At 42.1% G+C, this 23575-nt stretch overlaps 2 protein-coding genes across 2 annotated transcripts; one reads left to right on the top strand and one right to left on the bottom strand.

Annotated features, from left to right (window-relative positions):
- The first annotated feature begins 1150 nt into the window (after positions 1-1150).
- Positions 1151-15524, top strand: LOC117459434 (uncharacterized). Its single transcript, XM_034100211.2, has 15 exons — positions 1151-1223; positions 1521-1601; positions 2389-2503; positions 4354-4529; positions 5364-5585; positions 6940-7142; positions 8013-8135; positions 8418-8555; positions 8734-8968; positions 9374-9575; positions 10369-10630; positions 11137-11264; positions 12312-12466; positions 12990-13212; positions 15283-15524. The coding sequence occupies exons 1-15, from the start codon at positions 1152-1154 to the stop codon at positions 15420-15422; spliced, it is 2475 nt and encodes an 824-aa protein (XP_033956102.1). The 5' UTR covers position 1151; the 3' UTR covers positions 15423-15524.
- Positions 15525-15572: 48 nt separating this feature from the next.
- dnaaf10 (dynein axonemal assembly factor 10) lies at positions 15573-23573 on the bottom strand. Its single transcript, XM_034101196.2, has 8 exons — positions 23214-23573; positions 22474-22574; positions 22104-22234; positions 21641-21742; positions 21407-21522; positions 20472-20606; positions 18577-18674; positions 15573-17818 (listed from the first exon to the last, which is right to left on the bottom strand). Exons 1-8 carry the CDS (start codon positions 23397-23399, stop codon positions 17611-17613), a joined length of 1077 nt encoding a protein of 358 aa, XP_033957087.1. The 5' UTR covers positions 23400-23573; the 3' UTR covers positions 15573-17610.
- Between the last annotated feature and the right edge of the window lie 2 nt (positions 23574-23575).

Genomic DNA, 23575 nt, shown 5'->3' with positions numbered 1-23575 from the left:
AGTAGCTCCTCTTATTCTGTAAAAAAATGAGGCAATTCTTGATTAAAGAGTTAATTTAAATATGGGGTAGGTAATTTACTTCAGAAACACTTTTTGTTATATTCCATGGAATGCTCTTAACATCCCGATAGCAATGAATACATGAAATGCTTTGACAATAAATACATAACAAAAACGTCATCTGTGGAAGCCGTGGCGCTGTAAAAAGCACGACCAATCATCTGAGCCGGCCCGACTAAAGTAACTGGATGGCCTACCTGCCTGTCAGCCTTCCATCTGGGCACAAACTTATCTCGTGCCCTCATTGGTCATGTGCGCGTTCGTGTGTGTTGGAGGAGGGGCTCTGGAAGGAAGTCTGAAGGAAGGGGCAGATTGTTTCCGGTTGTGTATTTTCAAATTCTAGCGCACTCGAACCGGTTTCTCCATTCTTACCTACCCTACAGTACCTTTAAAGGTGGGGTAGGTAAGTTTGAGAAACCGGCTCGAGATCGCTAGAATTTGAAAATACACAACCGGAGAAAATCTGCCACTTCCTTATAGAGCCCCTCCTCCAACACACACGAACACGCACATGACCAATGAGGGCACGAGATAAGTTTGTGCCCCGATGGAAGGCTGACAGGCAGGTAGGCCATCCAGTTACTTTAAAAAGTAGCTTCCACAGATGACGTTTTTTTATGGATTTTTTGTCAAAGCACTTCAGATATTCATTGCTATCGGGATGTTAAGAGCATTCCATGGAATATAACAAAAAGTGTATCTCGAGCTGGTTTCTGAAACGTACCTACCCCACCTTTAAGTGGTCTAGTCTGTTACACTTTTCAGTAGTTTAGGTCAACGCTATCCATTCTAGTGTGTGATACACATGGCTGGGAGGGTTACTTTAAGAATGTATTCCATTACAATGACTAGTTACCCTATAAAGAATATATATTTATTTAGTTGTAAAAATGTGTCTTCTTAAATTGTAGTAAATGCCGACAGAATTGTATCGTTTAAAATGCGGACACATTTTTGTATGTAACGGTTCAGGAGTACAAAAAATGTATCTCCTGAAAACGTAATCCCATAACTTGTGATCTGTTCCTCCCCACGCCTGGTGACATTTTGTGGCTCTGATGTGTTTTTCTAACAAAGGATGTGTCAGTGAGATGAAGCTGAGTGAGCTGGCGTCACACTCCCTGGACTGTCCACACCGGCCCAAAGGGGAGCTGGATGCAAAGGTCAGAGCGAAAGATTAAACATCGCTCTGCAGAGCCAGAACCATGCCATCGACCTCTGCTCATCCTTTATGTACCAGTCAGCACTCACTTCACAGCGACTAAGTGCTGGTTTGAGTTCCACAGTAAAAGTATCTCATGTGTTTGTGTGCAGTGCATGTGAGGATATGATACGAGGTGTGCCAGTGTTTTCACATTTCAGTAGATTGTTATTAAACCTTGAATAGGAATGCCAAGCTCTTTATATGAAACAGTTTGCTGGGTCAGTTTTTATCTAAGATCTGGATCTCTCATTTTCAGGATGTCACGGAGACTGATTGGTACAAGAAGCATTTTGCATCATCCAGTTGTTTGGAGATCGACACTAAACACACTTTGGAGGTAATACATGTATTTGACTATGCTCTCCATCTAATTAGATTTCTAAAGGGGTATTTCCCTTAATGTTTATTCATTCTTGTTTGTTAAACCTTATATTTTGCAAGTTTTGCCATTTTGAAGAGTAGAGATCAAATTGAGGGCCGTGTGCAGACTCAAAGTTCCTGTAATTCTTTTTTGGTTCATGATTTGTGTTGGTGGTTATGATACTGTTACATTGACACATCCACAGTTCTATTGGTAAATACAAGTTGATGAACTATGATTTCAGTTACGAATAATTTGTCTTTTTCAGTTATGAATAATTTGTCTTTAGTTCCTTTGTCTTTTTTAGACAAAGGAACTATGTCTAAAAATTGTTCCTTTTATCAGGGGGTCCGCGGGGTCTTAAAAAGTATTAAAAGTTGATGAATCAATTTAGCAAAAATTAAGGCTATTAAAAAATATTAAACGGCATTTTCAAGGTTTTACATTTTGTAGCTTGTTTTCAATAAGTATATAAAGTGTCCAAAGAGGTTGTGTTCTACCGTCTGCCTGAATGTAATCATGGCGTAGGTGTGTCGTGTGATTCTGTGGAGTTTATTGATGGCATCCCGTTGGATGTGACGTCATCTGAACAGGACATCGCACGCTCACTGCTTGATAGCGCGAAGTGGCGATGAGGTCTTAAAATGTATGGAAAGGGTCTTAAAAAAGGTCTTACATTTGACTTCGGGATTCCTGCATACACCCTGGTATAACTCACAAATAAGTGATGGATGAACAGATGATTGTATTCTGTGTACTGCAGGTGCGTAACTGGGAGAAAAGACTTCAAATTACAGAAGGAGAAGACAGTGTGGAGGAACTGTGTGCCTCGGCCCAGGATCACCTGAAACTCTACCGCCAACGCCTGCCTAAACCCGGTATGAAGCACTTTCCAGACCCAGAGTTAAGGATCAGAAATGAAAGGGAAGACAAGTGATCTACCAAAGTCTGTTTAAGCAACGAGTATCTATTACAGTGAGGGCTTAAGTCGCCCAAGCAACGGCCAGTTTGCCCTCTTTGGCAAATAAGCAGTTGCTACAACAAAAAGTACAGGTGACCCATATACCAAATGAATTTACCCTACCATCCAAACCTTTAATACTATTTGAAATAGAAAAAGCAATGCCAATGTTATTTGTTAAACACTTGACAGAGTATTTTCTTTTTATGTTTGTTGGATTGAAATGCTTGATGAAGCCTCAAAAAATCCATATCATACATATATAGATACATATATAGATACATATCCAGATACAAATAGTTATATGCCTCTACATTTTTATACAACTTATCTGTATCTTACTCCATACCTTATCTGCACTAAAACCCACTCTTGATGGACTTTTAACTTATCGTTTTTTTCTAAATTACAAACCCTCTAACAGAGAGTTTCTGTTATATCATTTTCCTTGCCACTCCTTGGCTCAGCTCAGCGTCAGCCATTAAAAAAAACATTGAAATGCGTTAGCAGTTGAAGCGTCCTCGTCTTTCTAGCGTGCCAGTTACTCGTGTTACTGCTCGTCTTTTCTCATACTTGTACCGCGCTAATTGTTTGATGACTCTGACATTCGAGACAGATCCCAGAGGACTGAACGAAAGACCCGAACAGAGACGTAACACCAGAGGGAGAGAGAGAGTTGGGATGTTAAAGGGAGCAATAGAAACAGCTCATCTTCACCTCTTAACAAATATTAAAGTGTTTTCTGTTGTACGAGATCAGGCTCATTCTGACCTCAAAAACGCAAAGATCATGTTTTATCAATTATGTAGAGTTGTATCAAGGCTGAGGGACGCTTCAATCATTTATTTTTAATACTAAGAGACTATATACTATCATATTTAACATGTCAACATTAGCTGCATGCTATCCTATATGATCATGGCCCACAGAACATTTAGTTTAGAGGACTTTTTTTAAATCTGATTATATATATCGGTTAATATTATATTATTTGCATCAGCGGCAGATTGGGTTTTTCGGATATGTTTTGTAATATTCTCTGGTAATGTAAAAGCGGTGACATCAGTGCAGTGTGACGGATAAGAGATCCTGCCAAGGGAAGCTGCACTCTCTGAATATTTCATGCAAAGGACGCATGCAATCGTTCTTAGGGGAAATAGAGAAGGCGGCCAAACGGGAGATCCTTTTATTACTCACTATCTGGTGTACTGTGAAGTGTTTGTGTTCCAACATTTCAGAATGAGACTTTGAGACTTATCTTCCACAACATCAGTCATTTGGCATCTTTGTAAATTGAGTTAGTCATCTTTTTCTTTATTATTTTTGTATTAAATCTTTGTGTCTTAAAGGTAGGGTAGGTAAGAATGGAGAAACCGGCTCGAGTGCGCTAGAATTTGAAAGTACGCAAATGTTGCCAGCTTCTTAGTCTTTGTGTTTTGGAGCAAAACCTCCCCTTACGCTCTCCACAGTGTTTCACAGTGGTTTCACAATCACCATTAATACGTGTTGTAAAAGTTATACAAAACATTATGGCTCTTAATTTTTACATATACATTTAATTAAGTACAGGAATGATAACTATAAAAAGGGTTTTAATCATTTAAAGTATACTGAAAACTTTACTGTAATACACAGCAGGTAATACTGTACTGTGAAATGATATTGTTCAGGTCCGTATTAATGCAAATTATCTCACAAATAGATGCAAATACTCCCTGGGCCCTTTTGTCTGATATACTACAGTGTTTGTTCCTGACATTTCCCCAGGGGATGTGTTGCAGTATGAGGAGGGACAGTCTCCTCTGTACAGCCTGGAGCAGGCGGCTGTCCTCCATGCATCAGCCATCAGACTCAGCTCCAGAGAGGCCCGACTCCACTTCCTAATGGGCCTCTCTCTGGAGGAGCAGCACTACGCCACCGAGATGTACGGCCTCAGCAGGAAGGTAGTTCCAGGCAACAATAAGTGATGAAATGTGAGCTTTTAATAACTAGATGTACCAACACAAGAGGACATTTTGTAAATTACAGTTCTCCCTTAGCACTGACACTGTTACACACATTCACACAGGGCATTTGCTCAAGAACAAGTGTCCCCTAAAGGTGGCCTTCAAGCACCCTGACGGAAATATGTTTTATGTACTAAGCTCAAGGGCATTCCCACATGTTTCCAGTCACTCTTGTGTACCACTATGAAATGTCCATACAAAATCCATTTAAATATAAATATTTATAAATGTGACGCATGTGGAGCTTAAAGGTAGGGTAGGTAAGTTTGAGAAACCGGCTCGAGATCGCTAGAATTTGAAACTACGCAGCCGCACAAAATCTGCCCCTTCCTTCAGACTTCCTTACAGAGCCCCTCCTCCAACACACACGAACGCACACATGACCAATGAGGGCACGAGATAAGTTTGTGCCCTGATGGAAGGCTGACAGGCAGGTAGGCCATCCAGTTACTTTAGCCGGGCCGGCTCAGATGATTGGTCGTGCTTTTTACAGCGCCACGGCTTCCACAGATGACGTTTTTTATGGATTTGTTGTCAATTTAATATATTCATTGCTATCGGGATGTTAATAGCATTCCATGGAATATAACAAAAAGTGTTTCTGAAGTGAATTACCTACCCCACCTTTAAGGAATTTATAAAGTATGAAAAAGTTTTAAAGAAATACCTGAGTGGTTTATTTTGAAAGTTTATAACAAATCATATTATAGGTGAAAATGCTTCTCCTATTTGAGAACATCCAAAATCACCGTTGAATCCATTATTCCCCAGGCTGACAGAGGCAGAGATGAACTGAGCGATGCCAAGTCGACGGCCCGTCAGGACGACATCCTGGCGGTGTGTAAGCTCCATGGATTCCTCGGCAGGCCCACTGCGGAGAACCAGCTGCAGGCCCTGGATAAAGAGTACCAGCAGCTCAGAGACCAGGGCCAGTCTGGCAGAGCAGACTACGTTCAGACGCTCTATATCTGGCTCTCTAAGAAATCTGGCAAGGTAACTCTGTCATAAGCAGTTTACTTCACATGCTGTATGACTTACAACATGACTGACTTGTAGCAGCCATCTTAACCTTTTTATGATTTGCTTATCCTGTTCAGGGTCTAAGGTAGAACCACAGTCGCTGTTTACAGAGTAATGCAGTAATAATAATCTACTTCTCTGACATCATGGAATACAGCCAATACTAATTAGTCACTTTCAGAATCAGAATACCTTTATTAGTCCCACAGAGGGGACATTTACATTGTTACAGCAGAAAAGAGCCAAAGACAGCTTAATGTTGTTACCTAAGAAGCATGCGTAAAAAAGTATTAAAGATAACAAATTATAATAAAAAATGTTACACAATTTACAAAATACAAATTTGTATCATCTTACTTTATTTATTTTTAAAGCGTATAATGGGATTTCCTTTTGGTAGATTAAGGAGAGCCTCCTCTTTTATTATTACAGACCAGAAGCAATAAGGAATTGATACTAGTGTTATGCATTTGTATGTATGTTTTGCAGTGATACTGAAATAACACATACTTATTCATCTATAAATCTGGTTAGTAAAAGCACCCAGATGAAGTTGATCTATATATATATATATATATTCTTTGCTGAATGATTTAAAGGGCTGTAAGAAAATGTGTATGTTTAAGAAAATGTATAAAGAAAGCATAATTAGACAGTATGAAGTTGACTTTTGATTGTGTTCTGGTTTTATGTTTCAGTATTTGTAAGCAACTGTGACTCAAAGAATATTTATTTTTAAGAAGGGGCAGGTAAAATAAGATGTTCTTCTCCCTGCTATAAAAAACAACAACCAGTATAAGTCAGAGGTTGCGCTAGACTTTTTCGCTGCCCGTCATTTTGACGGACAGGGTCGTAAAACTTCTGTCAAAATCCAGAATTACCCGTCGGCCTTTACACAACTCTGACGGGGGAGGAAAGCACGCTCGTGAACTGTCACCCGGGGGGAGAGTTCACATGCGCCGCGTTATGCATGGCTACTGCACCTCGCGGGAGCGTGCACAGCGTAAAGCCAAAACTCACGGACATTTCAATGATCTGTACGGCACAGTTAGGTTTGGAAACGGTATGATTTCCTTTTTGGAGGGCATGCATAACACGGCATAACACCGGAGCCTCGCTGCGGGGAAACGTTGGCGCTGTTCCGAGTTTGTTCTAATCCGTCAAAATGACAGACTGCTTTCAGATTTGTCCGTCATTGTTAAAAAAAATCCGTCATAGACAGAAAATATTCGGTTAACGTGACCTCTGGTATAAGTGTACATGCTTTGTTTTAAAATAACTGGAATAAACAAATAAATAAATAATTCTCTCTCCCCTCTTGTTGCAGGACAGCAGTGCAGCGGTGCGGGATGAAGGGAGTGGTCTGCACCGCGCCCTGATGAAGTACCTGGACGCCTGGTCTCTGAGTCCTGACAGCTGGGAGTTCAGCCTCCACACAGGGAGGCTGCTGCTGCTGCAGGGGAGGGGGGGCGAGGCCCTGCAGCACCTCCAGAGCGGCCTGGCCCTGCGCCCGCTGCACCCTGCTCTCAGGTCAGGTCATACAGGAAGCACAACATCGTATTTACCTGACATGTTTATTCAAAGCTACTTACCTAAACTTCAATACCGTTGACGGTGATAAGAGTAACAAAGATTAAGTGATCATCATTCATGTATTTCAACTCCTAAAAGCATCCCTTTGTTCAAACCGGAGCTTGGGTATTGACGTGTTGCTTTAGCTGGAATTAAGTATAAAGAGGTGAATGCATGCAGATCCTTTCCTCTCACTGTTACACAAGAGCAGCTTTGACTAACCTGTCAACCTGCTTTACAAATGATCATACAGTTGATTGAGTAAGAAAAACAGAAGTGTTAGGGAATCATTTTGTCTTTACTTAAGATATTTGACCTTTCGGCCTGTTGACATTTACGACGAAGCCTAAGTCTGTTATCTGTCTTAAGGAATGGGAAGTCTCAGCTATTGCTGACATTATCAGTTTTATGACCGATCAACTCTCGGTCACAAGAGCCACAGAGTCAGATGAGTGATTCGGTGTCTCCAGGTGTTCACGGATACCTTCCCCCAATATGCTGATCAGCTCTCGGTAAACTAGTCAAAGGGTCTACCAAGATGCGAGGCTGATCAGATTTGACATGGAAACCCACCCGTGCAGTCAGAACCTTTGACTGTGTGACTTGTGATGTGAATTTCTCCGGCCGATGCTTGTATTAAATCTCAGTGTTTGACATCAGAACTCCTGCTCGTCCCGTGTCTCCTTCATGAGTCTGTGACTCCCACTGCATTGCTACACAGACGTTTCCTCCACAAGAAGTAGGCCCAACAGTTCAACAGGGTCCTGCCTAATGTTCAACAGTTAGTTTTATTTTCAACATTTGTTTTGTGTTGCCTTCTTTTCTCAGATTCTTCACCGGGCTGGCTCTGCTGCACCAGGAGCAGAAAGCCTCTGAGGACACAGAGAAAGAGGCTGCTCTGCTCTTACACCAGGGACTGGAGCACTTTGTCCGACAGCGCTGCAGCAAGAGGTTTGCGTTCTTTTGTGTGTGGTTTGGAGGGAGATCGTGTGAGGGCAGGACAGTTATAGTAATGTGAACAAGGATGCTGGACATCATCATAATAACCCACTATCGTCATACCTGTGCAAAACACAATTAAATGTTATGTGTAGAAAGTTTGGGTGGCTATTTAGTATTTTGAAAATGTCCCGGTTAATTGGATAAACCACCAAGTATCTTCTGCTGTTGGATTTTATTTGATGTTGTCTTGGTTATCATGGTTGTTTTGAATGCCTAATGTTCTGTCTACAGCAGGGTGGAGCAGGACCCTTCGGACCCTCTCTCCAGCCGCAGCACTCAGTTCCTGCGAGGCCTTCTCACTCTGGGTCAGCTGCAGCAGAAACACACTCTGTCTTTGCAGGCCATGAGCGCGGAGCAGGTCTATCACATGTATGTTACAAATTAGAAGTTTCCTAAAGTAAAACATTGCCCAGTATCGGTGTTTGTGGTGGATCTCAGCTCATATTAGAACATGTGATTCAAGGGAAAACTCCCATCGTTTACATCTGTTTAAAACGTGTTGAAGCGCTGAATGAAATCCCTGTCTCTGTGCTGGAATGCCTCTCAGTGTAGCAGTGCTGTCTGCCCAGAGTGTGAGTCAGTGTGTGTGTCGTGGCGAGGCGGTGGTGCAGCTGGAGTGGGTGCTGCTGGATGCTCACTTCGCCCTGCTGCAGAGGCTGATCGAGGATCAGGCTGGCATGGAGAGGCAGTCCCTGGTGGCCAAGAGATGCCAGGCTCTCACTGCGCTCATACGCCTCGCCTCCATCGCCCCCTGTCAGGAGCTGCTGGACATGCAGGAGAGGGTAAGCTAGGCGAGGAAACGTATTTTATTCGTCTGTTTTAGTTTGTGAAGTTGACACATCCTCAGAAATCTGTCAGTGTTTTGAGTTGCGATGCATTCATTCACTATAGTTGGTCCACTGCCTTTGACTATAAAAAACTGTTGTGCTATACCACTACTTATGTGCAATAAACACTTCATTTATACATTTCATTACTTGTTTCTTCAATACTTTTATAGGTTCACTTACTTTGTATAATGCTGCTATTACTATTTTTTACCAAGGACCTTTGCAGTTGTGACCCTATATGTCCCGCTGTAGGATGAATAAAGGCTTTCTGATTCAGGTGTATTGACTTTGTTTCCAGTACCGAATATGTCAGATAAATAACATCTCTTCTGCTAACCTCCATGGCTCTTTGTGCAGGTATGTCAGCTGGCAGTGTTGACGACCCCGAGGGACAGCCCCGCCCTCTGTCTCCTGGGCCGGGCACAGCTGGCTCAATATGACAACAACCCAAATTCAGAAAAGTCAAAGGAAGCCTTACGAGACGCCTGCCTCAGCTTCCAGGCCAGCATTGAGCTGGAACACAAGACGCTGAGCGGGGAGCCACTGGAGCAGCTGACCAGTGAGTCTACATGGTCTTAGTCTATTAGATACACAGACAGACAGACAGGCAGGCAGACAGACAGACAGACAGACAGACAGGCAGGCAGGCAGACAGGCAGGCAGGCAGACAGACAGACAGACAGACAGACAGGCAGGCAGGCAGGCAGGCAGACGGACAGACGGACGGACAGGCAGGCAGGCAGGCAGGCAGGCAGGCAGGCAGGCAGGCAGACAGACAGACAGACAGACAGACAGACAGACAGGCAGGCAGACAGGCAGGCAGGCAGACAGACAGACAGACAGACAGACAGACAGACAGACAGACAGACAGGCAGACAGACAGACAGACAGACAGACAGGCAGGCAGGCAGGCAGGCAGGCAGACTGACTGACAGACAGACTCACTGACAGACACACAGACTCACTGACAGACACACAGACTGACTGACTGACTGACTGACTGACTGACTGACTGACTGACTGACTGACTGACTGACACTTTGCTGATCGCAATTTGGGAAATGTTTGCGTTGCAGCAGCATAACAAACACAAGGCAATGTACATACGAGAAATTATGACACAAGAAATAAACAGTCCAAAATATTTCAGAAATAGAAATAAAATAGCATTTAAAAATGTAAAAAGTTAAAGAATATAAAATAAAAAAGATACATGTGGAAATACAAATTTCCAGTAAAAAATATAATGCGGTAAATTATTGTGCAAGAAAGGATTATTCAATATTAAATAGAATATGACAATCCTCATGGCATATCCTCCTCGCCCATATTAACCGTGCCTGTTTGTTCAGAACAAAAGTGGTGGCAGGAGCGGCAGGAGCGGCAGGAGGCTGAAAACCAGAAAGCTGCAAAGCCCTCAATCAGCCAACCAGTGGGGGTGAAGGGACCCTCTGACACCGGGGGGGCCAGGAGAGGAGCAAAGCAGAGCCGGGGGGGGCCCGGTCAGAGGCGGGGGGCAGGAGCTGGGACCAAAGCTCCTGCCCCCCCGGCCCCCCCAGCCCCCATCAGGGGAGGGAGAGCCGCCCAGCCTGCAGCCAGAGCCCCTGCAGCCAGGTGAGGCTCGCTTGCAGGGTTTCACTGACCTTTAATGTGGCTGTCTGCGGATGTTTGTTAGCATTTAGAACGAACGAAAGAACATCCATAACATTCATCTGTTTGCAACTTATATATATCAATATTCCAATTACTTGTATATAGACTACTCTGCACTATTTTTATTCTATTTTATTTACTAGCTGTATTATAACTACACTGTAGCTGCTGCACACATGACAATAACAACCTTGAATCTTGAATTTAGGAATGTGGCTATATATGTATTTTTCACACTTCTTATTCATGTCAACCACAATCTTTTACTTTTTGTCAGCTTGGGAAGTGTCACTGGATTTTCTGTGTATTATATCACAGAAAAGTATAATCCTGACCACATGGCATCAACATTAAGAGAAATGTGTATGAACACAATATGTCATGACTCATGTATGAACACAAAGTAAATGTGTCTTTCATTTTGAAATCCACTTCAGATCTGATGTATTTTGCTGTCCCTCCTGTAGGGGGAGAGCTGGAGCAGCAGGCAAGCCAGACAGATCAGCTAAACCCTCCACCAGCATCACTAAACCTCAGCTGCCCACCAGCAGCTCTCAGCAGGAAGGTCAATCAAATACTGTTAAAGCAGCAGAGGGTAAGGCACGTGAAAATCTTCTTCTCCAAAGTCTTAGTTTTACATGATTTGGGGACAATAAATATATTACAAGTGTATATATACACTGAACAAAAATATAAATGCAACACTTTTGTTTTTGCTCCCATTTTTCATGAGATGAACTCAAAGATCTAAAACATTTTCTATTTACACAAAATAACCATTTCTCTCAAATATTGTTCACAAATCTGCAAAGATCTTTGATAGTGAGCACTTCTCCTTTGCCGAGATAATCCATCTCACCTCACAGGTGTGGCATATCAAGATGCTGATTAGACAGCATGATTATTGCACAGGTGTGCCTTAGGCTGGCCACAATAAAAGGCCACTCTGAAATGTGCAGTTTTGCTTTATTGGGGGGTCTGGGGGGGGGTCCGAAAACCAGTCAGTATCTGGTGTGAGGGGTAGGGTTAGGGTAATGTTGTGAATCGAGTGGCCTGTGTTCGTCGTCCATTACATACGCCTGCCCATACCATAACCCCACCACCACCATGGGCCACTCGATTCACAACATTGCCCTAACCCTAACCCTCACACCAGATACTGACTGGTTTTCGGACCCCCCCAGAACCCCCAATAAAGCAAAAATGCACGTTTCAGAGTGGCCTTTTATTGTGGCCAGCCTAAGGCACACCTGTGCAATAATCATGCTGTCTAATCAGCATCTTGATATGCCACACCTGTGAGGTGGGATGGATTATCTCGGCAAAGGAGAAGTGCTCACTATCACAGATCTTTTCAGATTTGTGAACAATATTTGAGAGAAATGGTTATTTTGTGTATATAGAAAATGTTTTAGATCTTTGAGTTCATCTCATGAAAAATGGGAGCAAAAACAAAAGTGTTGCGTTTATATTTTTGTTCAGTGTAGTTACATATAGTACAAATTAAGAAATACTCCAGTTGTTATTGGAACAACAATTGAATTATTGTAAAAACCTCATGCATGGGATATGAAATCAGTATCAGACGTCTGTCAGCATCGTTTTCCTCCTGAGTTTAAGAGTTATATTTCTGTGTGTTCAGAGCCTGCTGTGGACGACACAGTGATCGTGTCCGGTCCGATGAACCGCAGCTCTCATGTCTCGCGGCTGGGTTTAGCCCGCGCTCTGACCCGCTCTGCAGACACACAGGAACAGGCCAGGCAGCTCTACCAGGAGGTCATCGCCATGGCACCAGGGGTCAGTTTGGTTCTGCTACATTTATATTATCTGTTCTTTTCTGTTCTATATATATATATATATGTTGCACTGTTGGAGGAGCCTGTGACCTACATTTTTCATTGCCATATCTACACTGTAGCTAATGTGCAAATGACAATAAAGCCTTGAGTTGATGTGCTCCAAATATCTGGAGCAAACTCCCAGAAACCTGCAGGTTCGCTGCAACTCTGATTACTTTTAAATCCAGGCTGAAGACTTTGCTTTTTGCCGCTGCTTTTAATTGAACTATTCATATCTTGCACTACATTCATGTATTGTCTTTTAATGTTTATTTTATTATCTTTGCTTTTAAATGTCTTTCATTTGTGTAAAGCACTTTGAACTGCCTTGTGTTGAAAGGTGCTATATAAATAAACTTGCCTTGAAACTTAACATATTTTGTTTGTATGCATGTTTGTAGCACGTACATCTCTCGTTTTCTTTTACCTCAATTGATGTTATTCAAGTAAGATGTAATTCATGAATCCACTTTTCTGTGTAGGTCCATGATGCCTACATTGAGCTGGTGCAGCTACTGGAGGAGTGCGACCCTCAGGCTGCGGTGGAGGTGTACTGCAGGTTCCCTCTGAAGCCCGTAGCAGAGCAGAGCTTCGAGGACGCCTTCATCACAGGAGAGATCGTCCGCTTGCTGATGGCGCTGGAGCTGTACGACCACCTGCTGCTGGGCCCCAGCCTGGTGGCGTACGGCAAAGTCATGGGCCTAAGTAATCTCCTTTACTATTATGAAAATCGCATTCTTAGAACCAGTCAAAAATAATCATAGTAGTGAAGTGAATGCAAACGGGAAGTTACTTTAAAGGTCACCTATTATGCAAAATCCACTTGTTCATGTCTCCTCTACATCAACATGTGTCCCCTCTTCTTCATGTCTCTTCTACATCAACATGTGTCCCCTCTTCTTCATGTCTCTTCTACATCAACATGTGTCCCCTCTTCTTCATGTCTCTTCTACATCAACATGTGTCCCCTCTTCTTCATGTCTCTTCTACATCAACATGTGTCCCCTCTTCTTCATGTCTCTTCTACATCAACATGTGTCCCCTCTTCTTCATGTCTCTTCTACATCAACATGTGTCCCCTCCTCTTCATGTCTCTTCTACATCAACATGTGTCCCCTCTTCTTCACGTCTCTTCTACATCAACATGTGTCCCCTCCTCTTCACGTCTCTTCTACATCAACATGTGTCCCCTCTTCTTCATGTCTCTTCTACATCAACATGTGTCCCATCTTCTTCATGTCTCTTCTACATCAACATGTGTCCCCTCTTCTCCATGTCTCTTCTACATCAACATGCGTCCCCTCTTCTTCATGTCTCTTCTACATCAACATGTGTCCCCTCTTCTTCATGTCTCTTCTACATCAACATGTGTCCCCTCTTCTTCATGTCTCTTCTACATCAACATGTGTCCCCTCTTCTTCATGTCTCTTCTACATCAACATGTGTCCCCTCTTCTTCATGTCTCCTCTACATCAACATGTGTCCCCTCTTCTTCATGTCTCTTCTACATCAACATGTGTCCCCTCTTCTTCATGTCTCTTCTACATCAACATGTGTCCCCTCTTCTTCATGTCTCCTCTACATCAACATGTGTCCCCTCTTCTTCATGTCTCCTCTACATCAACATGTGTCCTCTCTTCTTCATGTCTCTTCTACATCAACATGTGTCCCCTCTTCTTCATGTCTCTTCTACATCAACATGTGTCCCCTCTTCTTCATGTCTCTTCTACATCAACATGTGTCCCCTCTTCTTCATGTCTCTTCTACATCAACATGTGTCCCCTCTTCTTCATGTCTCTTCTACATCAACATGTGTCCCCTCTTCTTCATGTCTCCTCTACATCAACATGTGTCCCCTCTTCTTCATGTCTCCTCTACATCAACATGTGTCCCCTCTTCTTCATGTCTCTTCTACATCAACATGTGTCCCCTCTTCTTCATGTCTCTTCTACATCAACATGTGTCCCCTCTTCTTCATGTCTCTTCTACATCAACATGTGTCCCCTCTTCTTCAAGTCTCTTCTACATCAACATGTGTCCCCTCTTCTTCATGTCTCTTCTACATCAACATGTGTCCCCTCTTCTTCATGTCTCTTCTACATCAACATGTGTCCCCTCTTCTTCATGTCTCTTCTACATCAACATGTGTCCCCTCTGTGGAAAGAGACTCTGAAAGTTTCAGGAACAAAGATTCTCTCTCTTTCTGATCCATTTCTATTAAAACCTGTCTGAAAATGAGCTGATCAGATTTTGGCCACTTTGTGATGTCATAACGTGTTGTTGTCTTGTGTAACCATTAGCCAATCAGCAACCAAGGTAACCCCCCCCCCCCACCTTATCACCTGAACCTCCTCTAGAGCACCATTGAGTTCTTTCTAACCAAATGTCTCTCAGAGGGGCGTGGGGAGGGGCTCCTTATTTTCATCTGAAGTGACAGACAGAGAATCAGCACTTTGGAAACAGGGCTGAAACAGAGGGGATTATGGGTAATGCTACAATGATCTGTTTGGTGTTTCAGCCAGTCAGAGACAGGCTCTGTATATATCTGAGAGCTATAATATATTGATGAAAAACAGTAGAATAGGGGACCTTGAAAGGGCTGTTTACGTTGAATAAATACACTTTTAAATGATAATCTGTCATGACTCATGACACGACGCAGCATCAAGTCAGATAGTAACTGACTATGCGTAATGCAAATCAGGTTAGTGATTATTTTAGTATGTTAACATATATAAAGAATTTAAATATGAATTTGGTTATGTGTGTTTGTAGGTTGCCTAGAGAAATACATCGACATCTTGGATGATAAGTCCATGACCAAGCTGCTGATGAGTGTGTACGCCAAGATCAACGACCGACCGGAGGACGATCAGGAAATGCTGGACTTCTTCAAGTTCAAATGCTGGATATGATGATGCTTGAAACACTAACAGATACCTGTATTTATCTATTTGCTTCCTGAAGTGACCTGCATACAACTGATGTTATTAATAAACGGTTCTTATTAGACAGAGGATACTGAGAAATGTTTTATCTTTTTCTGCAAAGGCACGTTTATTTTAAAAAGTGATCGTTCTCCACAAAGAAAAGCATGTGAAAAGGGAAGACTTAAATAGAGAAAACAGGAGGAAACTTTTGCCAATAGTGCAACAAAATAACGGGGATTTCAGTGAGCATACTACAACAATGGAAACAGATAAAGAAATGAAAGCTTGATATCCAAAGTCTTTCAGATCAAACCTATTACATATTTAGTCATCCAATAGAGGCTTTTAATAACAGGGTCATTCCTAGCATTCGGTGCCATTTAGGTCCCCAACACATATTTATATATATATATTTTGAATTTAAAAGGTCTAATGCTTATAAAAGCTTGGTTTTAAATGTTTATCCCCCTCTACCATAACAATTTTGTATTTACCCAGGGTATTCAACATTCTAAATAATTACTCTGATTTTAGCACAAGTAGGCCAAATTGCTGTGTCCCCAATCATGTTTGCTCAACTTCTGTAACGGATAGAAAAAAGAAATCAAACAAATTCTACATTTGTCACTGTTGCATAACCCTTTTGCTAATATTCCTCACCAATTATTTATTTTTTTGTTATTAATTCACTTTTATTGTTTAAAGTTTTTTCTTTTTAAACCTCTGTTACTTTGATTTGAATCCCTCTGGACACGCCCCTTTACTATTCTACTATTTGTATGACTCAAGAGGAAGGATACATTTTGAGTGGGAAAATCATCTTCAAGAAGCAGAGTGTGTGCATTCTTCCCTCAACGTTTTTTTAACGTTTTTTAAAGAACTTAACTGTTGCGGTAAAGCATAAATGTCCACCCTGTTATGTTCATTTTTAGTGGAAACTGATCATTTGTTTTACATTTAGAAAATATGGCAAATATATATATCACATGTAGCAATAGCCAAGTTTAGCATAACATGTCCACCATGTTACTATTTTGCACAGTAACAGGGTGGACACACAGTAACACACAGTAACAGGGTGGACACACGGTAACACACAGTAACAGGGTGGACACACGGTAACAGGGTGGACACACGGTAACAGGGTGGACACACGGTAACAGGGTGGACACACGGTAACAGGGTGGACACACGGTAACACACAGTAACAGGGTGGACACACAGTAACAGGGTGGACACACAGTAACACACAGTAACAGGGTGGACACACGGTAACAGGGTGGACACACGGTAACACACAGTAACAGGGTGGACACACGGTAACAGGGTGGACACACGGTAACAGGGTGGACACACGGTAACAGGGTGGACACACGGTAACACACAGTAACAGGGTGGACACACAGTAACAGGGTGGACACACGGTAACACACAGTAACAGGGTGGACACACAGTAACAGGGTGGACACACGGTAACACACAGTAACAGGGTGGACACACAGTAACAGGGTGGACACACGGTAACACACAGTAACAGGGTGGACACACGGTAACACACAGTAACAGGGTGGACACACAGTAACAGGGTGGACACACGGTAACACACAGTAACAGGGTGGACACACAGTAACAGGGTGGACACACGGTAACACACAGTAACAGGGTGGACACACGGTAACACACAGTAACAGGGTGGACACACAGTAACAGGGTGGACACACAGTAACAGGGTGGACACACAGTAACAGGGGATGTTAAACAAAAGCTTTTAAAACATAATATCTTGAGCTTGACCAAAATATGTTTCTTATACTTTAATAAGCCATCATTCAGATTAAATAATTAAATGCAGAGATATTAAATAATGTTTGATTAAATGCCACCGAATGCTAGGAATGACTCGACAAGGAAAGCAAAGCACTGCACATTTGTTTGGGGATAGCATGAGACGCAGCAGCTGAACACAAACCAAGAAGTTCATTTGACTTCAATAGTTTTATGACAAGATGATTGTTAATCGTACAACATTGAGATTTACAGCTGACAGAACTCCCAGTAGGAAAAAAACCCATTCATCCTCACAAACAGGCAGAGATGTATTGGAGGTTGCAGTTGCGTCTCATTTTGCACCCGGCTGCACAGATGTTCACCTTCAGTCTCTGCTCTACTTCTTTTACACCTGGCTGAGTTTGGTGACGATGAGCACGCGCACAGTCTGGTCGAAGCCGGAGCACACACACAGGCCCTTCTTGTCGGGGCTCCAGTCCAGGCTGGCGATTGGCTGCGTGGACACCGTGGCGTTCTGTAACAGCGTGACGGAGCCAGCGACGCCCACGGCCAAGTCGTCTGAGTCCGTCTTGCTTCTCTGAGAGGGATACTCACTGGCAAAAACAAACATTTGATGGATTAGCTTATTTCATTTTTTCATTTGTTCCGTTCATGGTATGCACAACTTAATGTATATCAATTATTTACAAAACATGTCTCTATAAACACGCCATACCCGGAAAGGAATATAATCTTATATTACCTGCCCCTTTCTCAAAAATAAAATGTTTCTTATTCACAGCCAATCATAACAGTATCGTAGGAAAATGAGAGAAACACAAAAACATACAAACAAAAATACTTAGTTCCCACTTGACAGTTAAAGGTGGGGTAGGTAAGTTTGAGAAACCGGCTCGAGATCGCTAGAATTTGAAAATACACAACCGGAGAAAATCTGCCACTTCCTTACAGAGCCCCTCCCCCAACACACACGAACGCGCACATGACCAATGAGGGCATGAGATAAGTTTGTGCCCCGATGGAAGGCTGACAGGCAGGTAGGCCATCCAACCGATTGGTTGTACTTTTTACAGTATTACGGCTTCTACAGATGACATTTTTTTATGGATTTTTTGTCAAAGCACTTCAGATATTCATTGCTATCGGGATGTTAAGAGCATTCCATGGAATATAACAAAAAGTGTATCTCAAGCCGGTTTCTGAAACTTACCTACCCCACCTTTAACTGAAAGAAACAAAACAAAAAAGCATCACTTATAGTAAAGCATGGAAATTGGTTCTCATAAATAAAACAATCATGACGAGTCCTTTAAACAGGACTTAATATAATAGTTAATGCTGGGTTACTTACTATTTCCAAAGATTTAGGTTGCCTGCCCCCCCGGTAGTCATGAAGATGTCTCTGTTTTGAGGCAAGTGCTTCACCTGCCAGATGGTCGACTTGTGAGCCTAAAACGAACAACAGGCATAATTTACTTCCCGAAACAATTCACTTAGTAAGGGCAACATTCATTCCCAGCCCCTTTCAAGCCAAAGCCTTATTTTAGAACAGCTGTAAATCACTTTAATCAGCTGAGGTTTAAATGATGTTGCATCGCTGACGTGTTATTCTGCCCAAAGTGTTTCCCCTTTTATTTCCGTTTTGTCTTACATTTTTAAAGACTGTTTTTGACACAGTAGTTTTCATAATTATTATAATGATTATTTCCTTGTATAATCTCTGCTATCAGGCCTCTTTCCTTTAACCACACTTTTCCATAAACTTGTGTCAACTGGCCAAACTGCTTTAAGATACGTGGAACAGTTACAATTAGTTATTTGACACCACCGAGTCTGGTTTCAACGATCAATGTGGTTATTAATCACATAACTATGATGCCATGGAAAAGAGACAATAATAAAACAACTATATCCTACTTTAACTAAAACGTATAGCATACATCAGGGTGTATGCAGGAATCCTGAAGTCAGATGTAAGACCTTTCAAGACCTTTTTTAAGACCCTGTCCATACATTTTAAGACCTCATCGCCACTTGGAGTTTTAACCGGTTACCTTGGCGACACACTTTACCTCACATTCACTATATACAGTATTGATTGTCCTTCCTCCTTATCTTCCAACCATTTGGACGCAGACTTGCATTTCTCCATAATGATGTTGCTTAGCAACCGGCGTAAACGGACCTTCGCGCCATCAAGCAGTGAGCGTGCGACGTCCTGTTCAGATGACGTCACATCCAACGGGATGCCATCAATAAACTCCACAGAATCACACTACACACCTACGCCATGATTACATTCAGGCAGACGGTAGAACACAACCTCTTTGGACACTTTATATACTTATTGAAAACAAGCTACGAAATGTAGCTTGTCTTCAATTTTTGAAGACATTTTTTAAGACCCCGCGGACCCCCTGTAATAATAAAATAACTACACTGAACAAAAATATAAATGCAACACTTTTGTTTTTGCTCCCATTTTTCATGAGATGAACTCAAAGATCTAAAAAATGTTCTATACACACAAAATAACCATTTCTCTCAAATATTGTTCACAAATCTGAAAAAATCTGTGATAGTGAGCACTTCTCCTTTGCCGAGATAATCCATCCCACCTCACAGGTGTGGCATATCAAGATGCTGATTAGACAGAATGATTATTGCACAGGTGTGCCTTAGGCTGGCCACAATAAAAGGCCAAGTGTTGCATTTATATTTTTGTTCAGTGTATATCCTACTTTAACTCAAACTTATAGCATACATACTAGCTTCAGAATCCACTTGCCAGTTTGTTCGACTGTTTTAAGGTGTTTCGCATAATGATAGAAACAATATCAGAGCTTTGTGCGACTGTATGGAGCTACGCAGATATCTTCTTTTAGATCAAAAATATCTGGTGGATGTATAGACTGTATAAAGGGTGGATGCTAATGACTCATGGTTTCAATGTGCAGACTGCTGATCGCCTCTGATCTCTCAGACCTCGCAAACACTTGGCTGGGCTGTGAACTAATCCCAGTTTAAGTGTGTTTTTCTAACATTTTCTAACAAGCCCCACTTCTCTCTGCTGACCGGCTCGGTGTCACACAGCCCCAGAGAATGTTAGACAAACACGACCCCAAACGGCAAAACAATGTTCCCCTCTGTACCACACAAATGTAAAAATAATAATAATTATAATAACCGTTTGACATTCTTCCCATTCGGGGGAGCCAAACATCCGTCTGCGCCCGGGTCAATTACCTTTTCTGAGACGGAGCTGAAGCCCTTGGTGGGGTGTTGGGTCCTCATGTCAAAGACGTGGAATTTTCCCTCCAGTGACGTGGCAACCAGTTTATTCATGTTGATGTCTTTCCTGTCAAACTCCACGCAGCATACCTGGCCATGATGCAAGAAAACATAACAGTCACTCGCTGGACATTCACCAAAAACTATTATCCTTACAACAGAATGTGTGTTGAAATGGACGTAAAAACCCCTGGTGGGGTCATGGAGGTGATGAATAAGAGAAGGCGTTCTCTCCCCAGAGTAAAAGCTAACATGGCGAAGCAGTGTTCAGTTATTATGCTCCATATATCTGCGGAAAACTCTCTAAATACTGCACCAAGGAAAAAGCAAATCATTATTAATATCTTTAACTGCACTGTAACTTTTATTCTTGTATCTTATATCTTATTTAATGTTAGCTTGCTTCAAAATGTAACCATCTTGATTTGTAAATGAATGTTTTTAAATGGATTGAAGTGTGAAGTTTATGATTTGTTTTTCTTGCACTTTTAATGTTTATTTTGTAAAGCACTCTCTCTATATAAATGAACATGCCTTGCCTTCACTTGCCTCTTGAAACCAATGCAGTGCTTTGTAAATGGTGTGTGAGGGTAACATGCATACAGACTTCCTCTGTGGTTTCATGGGCAGGGAAGTCATGTTAAGCCGTCTCAGTGTGTGTCTATGATTCAGTCAGGTAGCAGTGCAAGAGAAAACAAATGTATGTTTACACGGTTTGTCCGAATAGAAACATGAGTATTAATATGAGGACTACTCTCAGCGCTCACTGAGTCACTTTGTTCCCCTTTTCTTCAGAAGTGGTCGTCATGCTCTTGCCGTGGAGCCACGCTGTCTGAAAATGTTCTCCTGAAGTGTTCTTATTAGAACATGTTTTCTTATGTTCACCTCACCCCGTTTTTAATGTTGGTTTCCCACCGGAGAGACATGTTTCTCAAGTCAAAGAGTTTGATGTCGCCGTTGTCGTAGCCAGCACACACACAGCGGTCCTGGTCATTAAAGGCATGACCTGTGATGAAAGGGTCAAAGGAACAATTAACAGTGCTTTCCTTCATAATGGTTAAAAAACACTTAACCAGAAGTTTGAAACAGGGCTGGTCTTTTGGAGAGATTTGTATTTCACACACCTAATGCAACCGTCCAGCAGTCCCTCTTAGTCTCTCCTTCCCCGGGCTCCATGTTGGCTACAGGTGAATCCTTCTGTCGGGTATCCCACACCTTTACTGTCCCTGTAACACCAGAGAGTTTTACATTAAGCTCTCTTCACGATGCAAGGCTTTTATTGTCATGTGTGCAGCAGCTCCAGTGTAGTTATGACAATGAACATCTTAGGTCACAGGCTCCTCCAACAGTGCAACACAATACAACAGATAATAGTGCAAGTAAATAAAATAATATAATATAATAGAAGTAGTGCAGAATAGTCTACAAGTAATTGGAATATTGATTTGCATAAGTTGCAAACAGATGAATGTTATGGATGTTCTTTCAAAAGCTCAGGTGTTTAACAGTCTTATGAATGGGATGAAACTGCGATTGCTTTGAAAAGTTGTATTCGTAAACTACATTCAACTTTGTTATCGCTCTTACCGTCTCTGCTTCCAGTGACTATCTCAGGTGCGCCATCACCGATCCCCAGGCCGCCAACACCATCAATACTATTAATGATCTCTTTGTGGGCCTTAACGCTGAACACCGGAGTACCAGACACCTCCAGGTTCCTGTGGACAACAGAAGCATCCAGTGACGGAAACAGTCAGCTTAAAAACAGGGTCAGTGGGACCCCACTTTCAATTCAGTCAGACAGTGATGAATCTTTCACATATTCCACAACTAATTGTCCATTTGAACATCTTCAAATGGACAACCAGCTTTAGCACACAATGGTTTTCTTTCATCATATCACTTTAATACTGGCAATAAACAGATGGTGTGATAAAGGTGGATGTGGATTAAATACCATATATTGAGATTTCCACCAAAATCCCCAGTTGCTAAGTGTCTTTGTTGAAGAGATGTGGCCCCGAATGTCCCGCACTTGATTGGTTTAGGAAATTCTTGCTGAAACATATGAGAAGTTAAGTTTAAACTACACATATAGAATGTGACATTGAACCAATTGCCCAAAAAGCATTACTTCACATGATTAAGAACAGGGTCTCATCCATCCTAAACGTGGTACAGATATGCTACATAACATTATTAATCCTTATTTTCACGCCTTCTCTACACTGTTGATGTTCTTATGTTGAGACACACACACACACACACACACACACACACACACACACACACACACACACACACACACACACACACACACACACACACACACACACACACACACACACACACACACACACACACACACACACACACACACACACACACACACACACACACACACACACACACACACACACACACACACACACACACACACACACACACACACAATTGTGTATATGTATAAAAAGGTATATACATTATATAAAGCCCACGAGGAAAAAGATGCCTGAACTATTACTAATGTCGTTGGCTGTCTTTCTTAACATTGCCTGTTGCTATGGAGACAGTAACCTAGCAAGACTTTTCTGGCTAACTAAGCTAACCCCAACACAAGCGGGGTTCAGAGCGCTTTTCCTGAGTAAAATATAGGACAAAGGCAAACAAAAAGTAAAATGTTGACTTGTTCTGTACCTCCTTGATAAGCTGAGCCTCTCCTTGCTGCACTTCATATATCTGCATTACTCCAGTTCCTCTCGCATAGTTCCCCAGGCAGACGAACTTCGCGCTGCAAGGTATCCATTTACTGTCAAACACCGTGTAGTTCAAACTCTTCTGAAAATGCGAAATAATCTGAGGCTTATCTAGTGGCGATGACATCGTGGCTGTTTGGTTGATAATATGTTAAAAGTAGATTTTTCTTGTAAAAGTACCAAGAAACCCGAAGTCCGATGCAGCTCGCTGCCAAAACAAATGACGTTGAGAATGTCCTACAGCTGAGCGTATGGGTGTCTAAATATATGCCTGACAAATATGTTAAATGTAAGTACATATTA

Source organism: Pseudochaenichthys georgianus, chromosome 15, assembly GCF_902827115.2.
Source record: "Pseudochaenichthys georgianus chromosome 15, fPseGeo1.2, whole genome shotgun sequence".
Lineage (NCBI taxonomy): Eukaryota > Metazoa > Chordata > Actinopteri > Perciformes > Channichthyidae > Pseudochaenichthys > Pseudochaenichthys georgianus.
The sequence above is the reverse complement of the archived record's forward strand: the minus strand, read 5'-3'. Positions and strand labels throughout refer to the sequence as shown.

Bases quoted from the DNA above. Each gene is read 5' to 3' on its own strand.
- LOC117459434 (XM_034100211.2), top strand. From the start codon at position 1,152: ATGAAGCTGAGTGAGCTGGCGTCACACTCCCTGGACTGTCCACACCGG. The intron at 8,556-8,733 runs GTATGTTACAAA...AATGCCTCTCAG, and splicing joins GCGGAGCAGGTCTATCACAT to TGTAGCAGTGCTGTCTGCCC. The intron at 10,631-11,136 runs GTGAGGCTCGCT...TCCCTCCTGTAG, and splicing joins GCCAGAGCCCCTGCAGCCAG to GGGGAGAGCTGGAGCAGCAG.
- dnaaf10 (XM_034101196.2), bottom strand. From the start codon at position 23,399: ATGTCATCGCCACTAGATAAGCCTCAGATTATTTCGCATTTTCAGAAG. The intron at 20,607-21,406 runs GTGAGGTGAACA...CATCATGGCCAG, and splicing joins AAACCAACATTAAAAACGGG to GTATGCTGCGTGGAGTTTGA. The intron at 18,675-20,471 runs GTAATTGACCCG...TGTTCGTTTTAG, and splicing joins TCAGCTCCGTCTCAGAAAAG to GCTCACAAGTCGACCATCTG.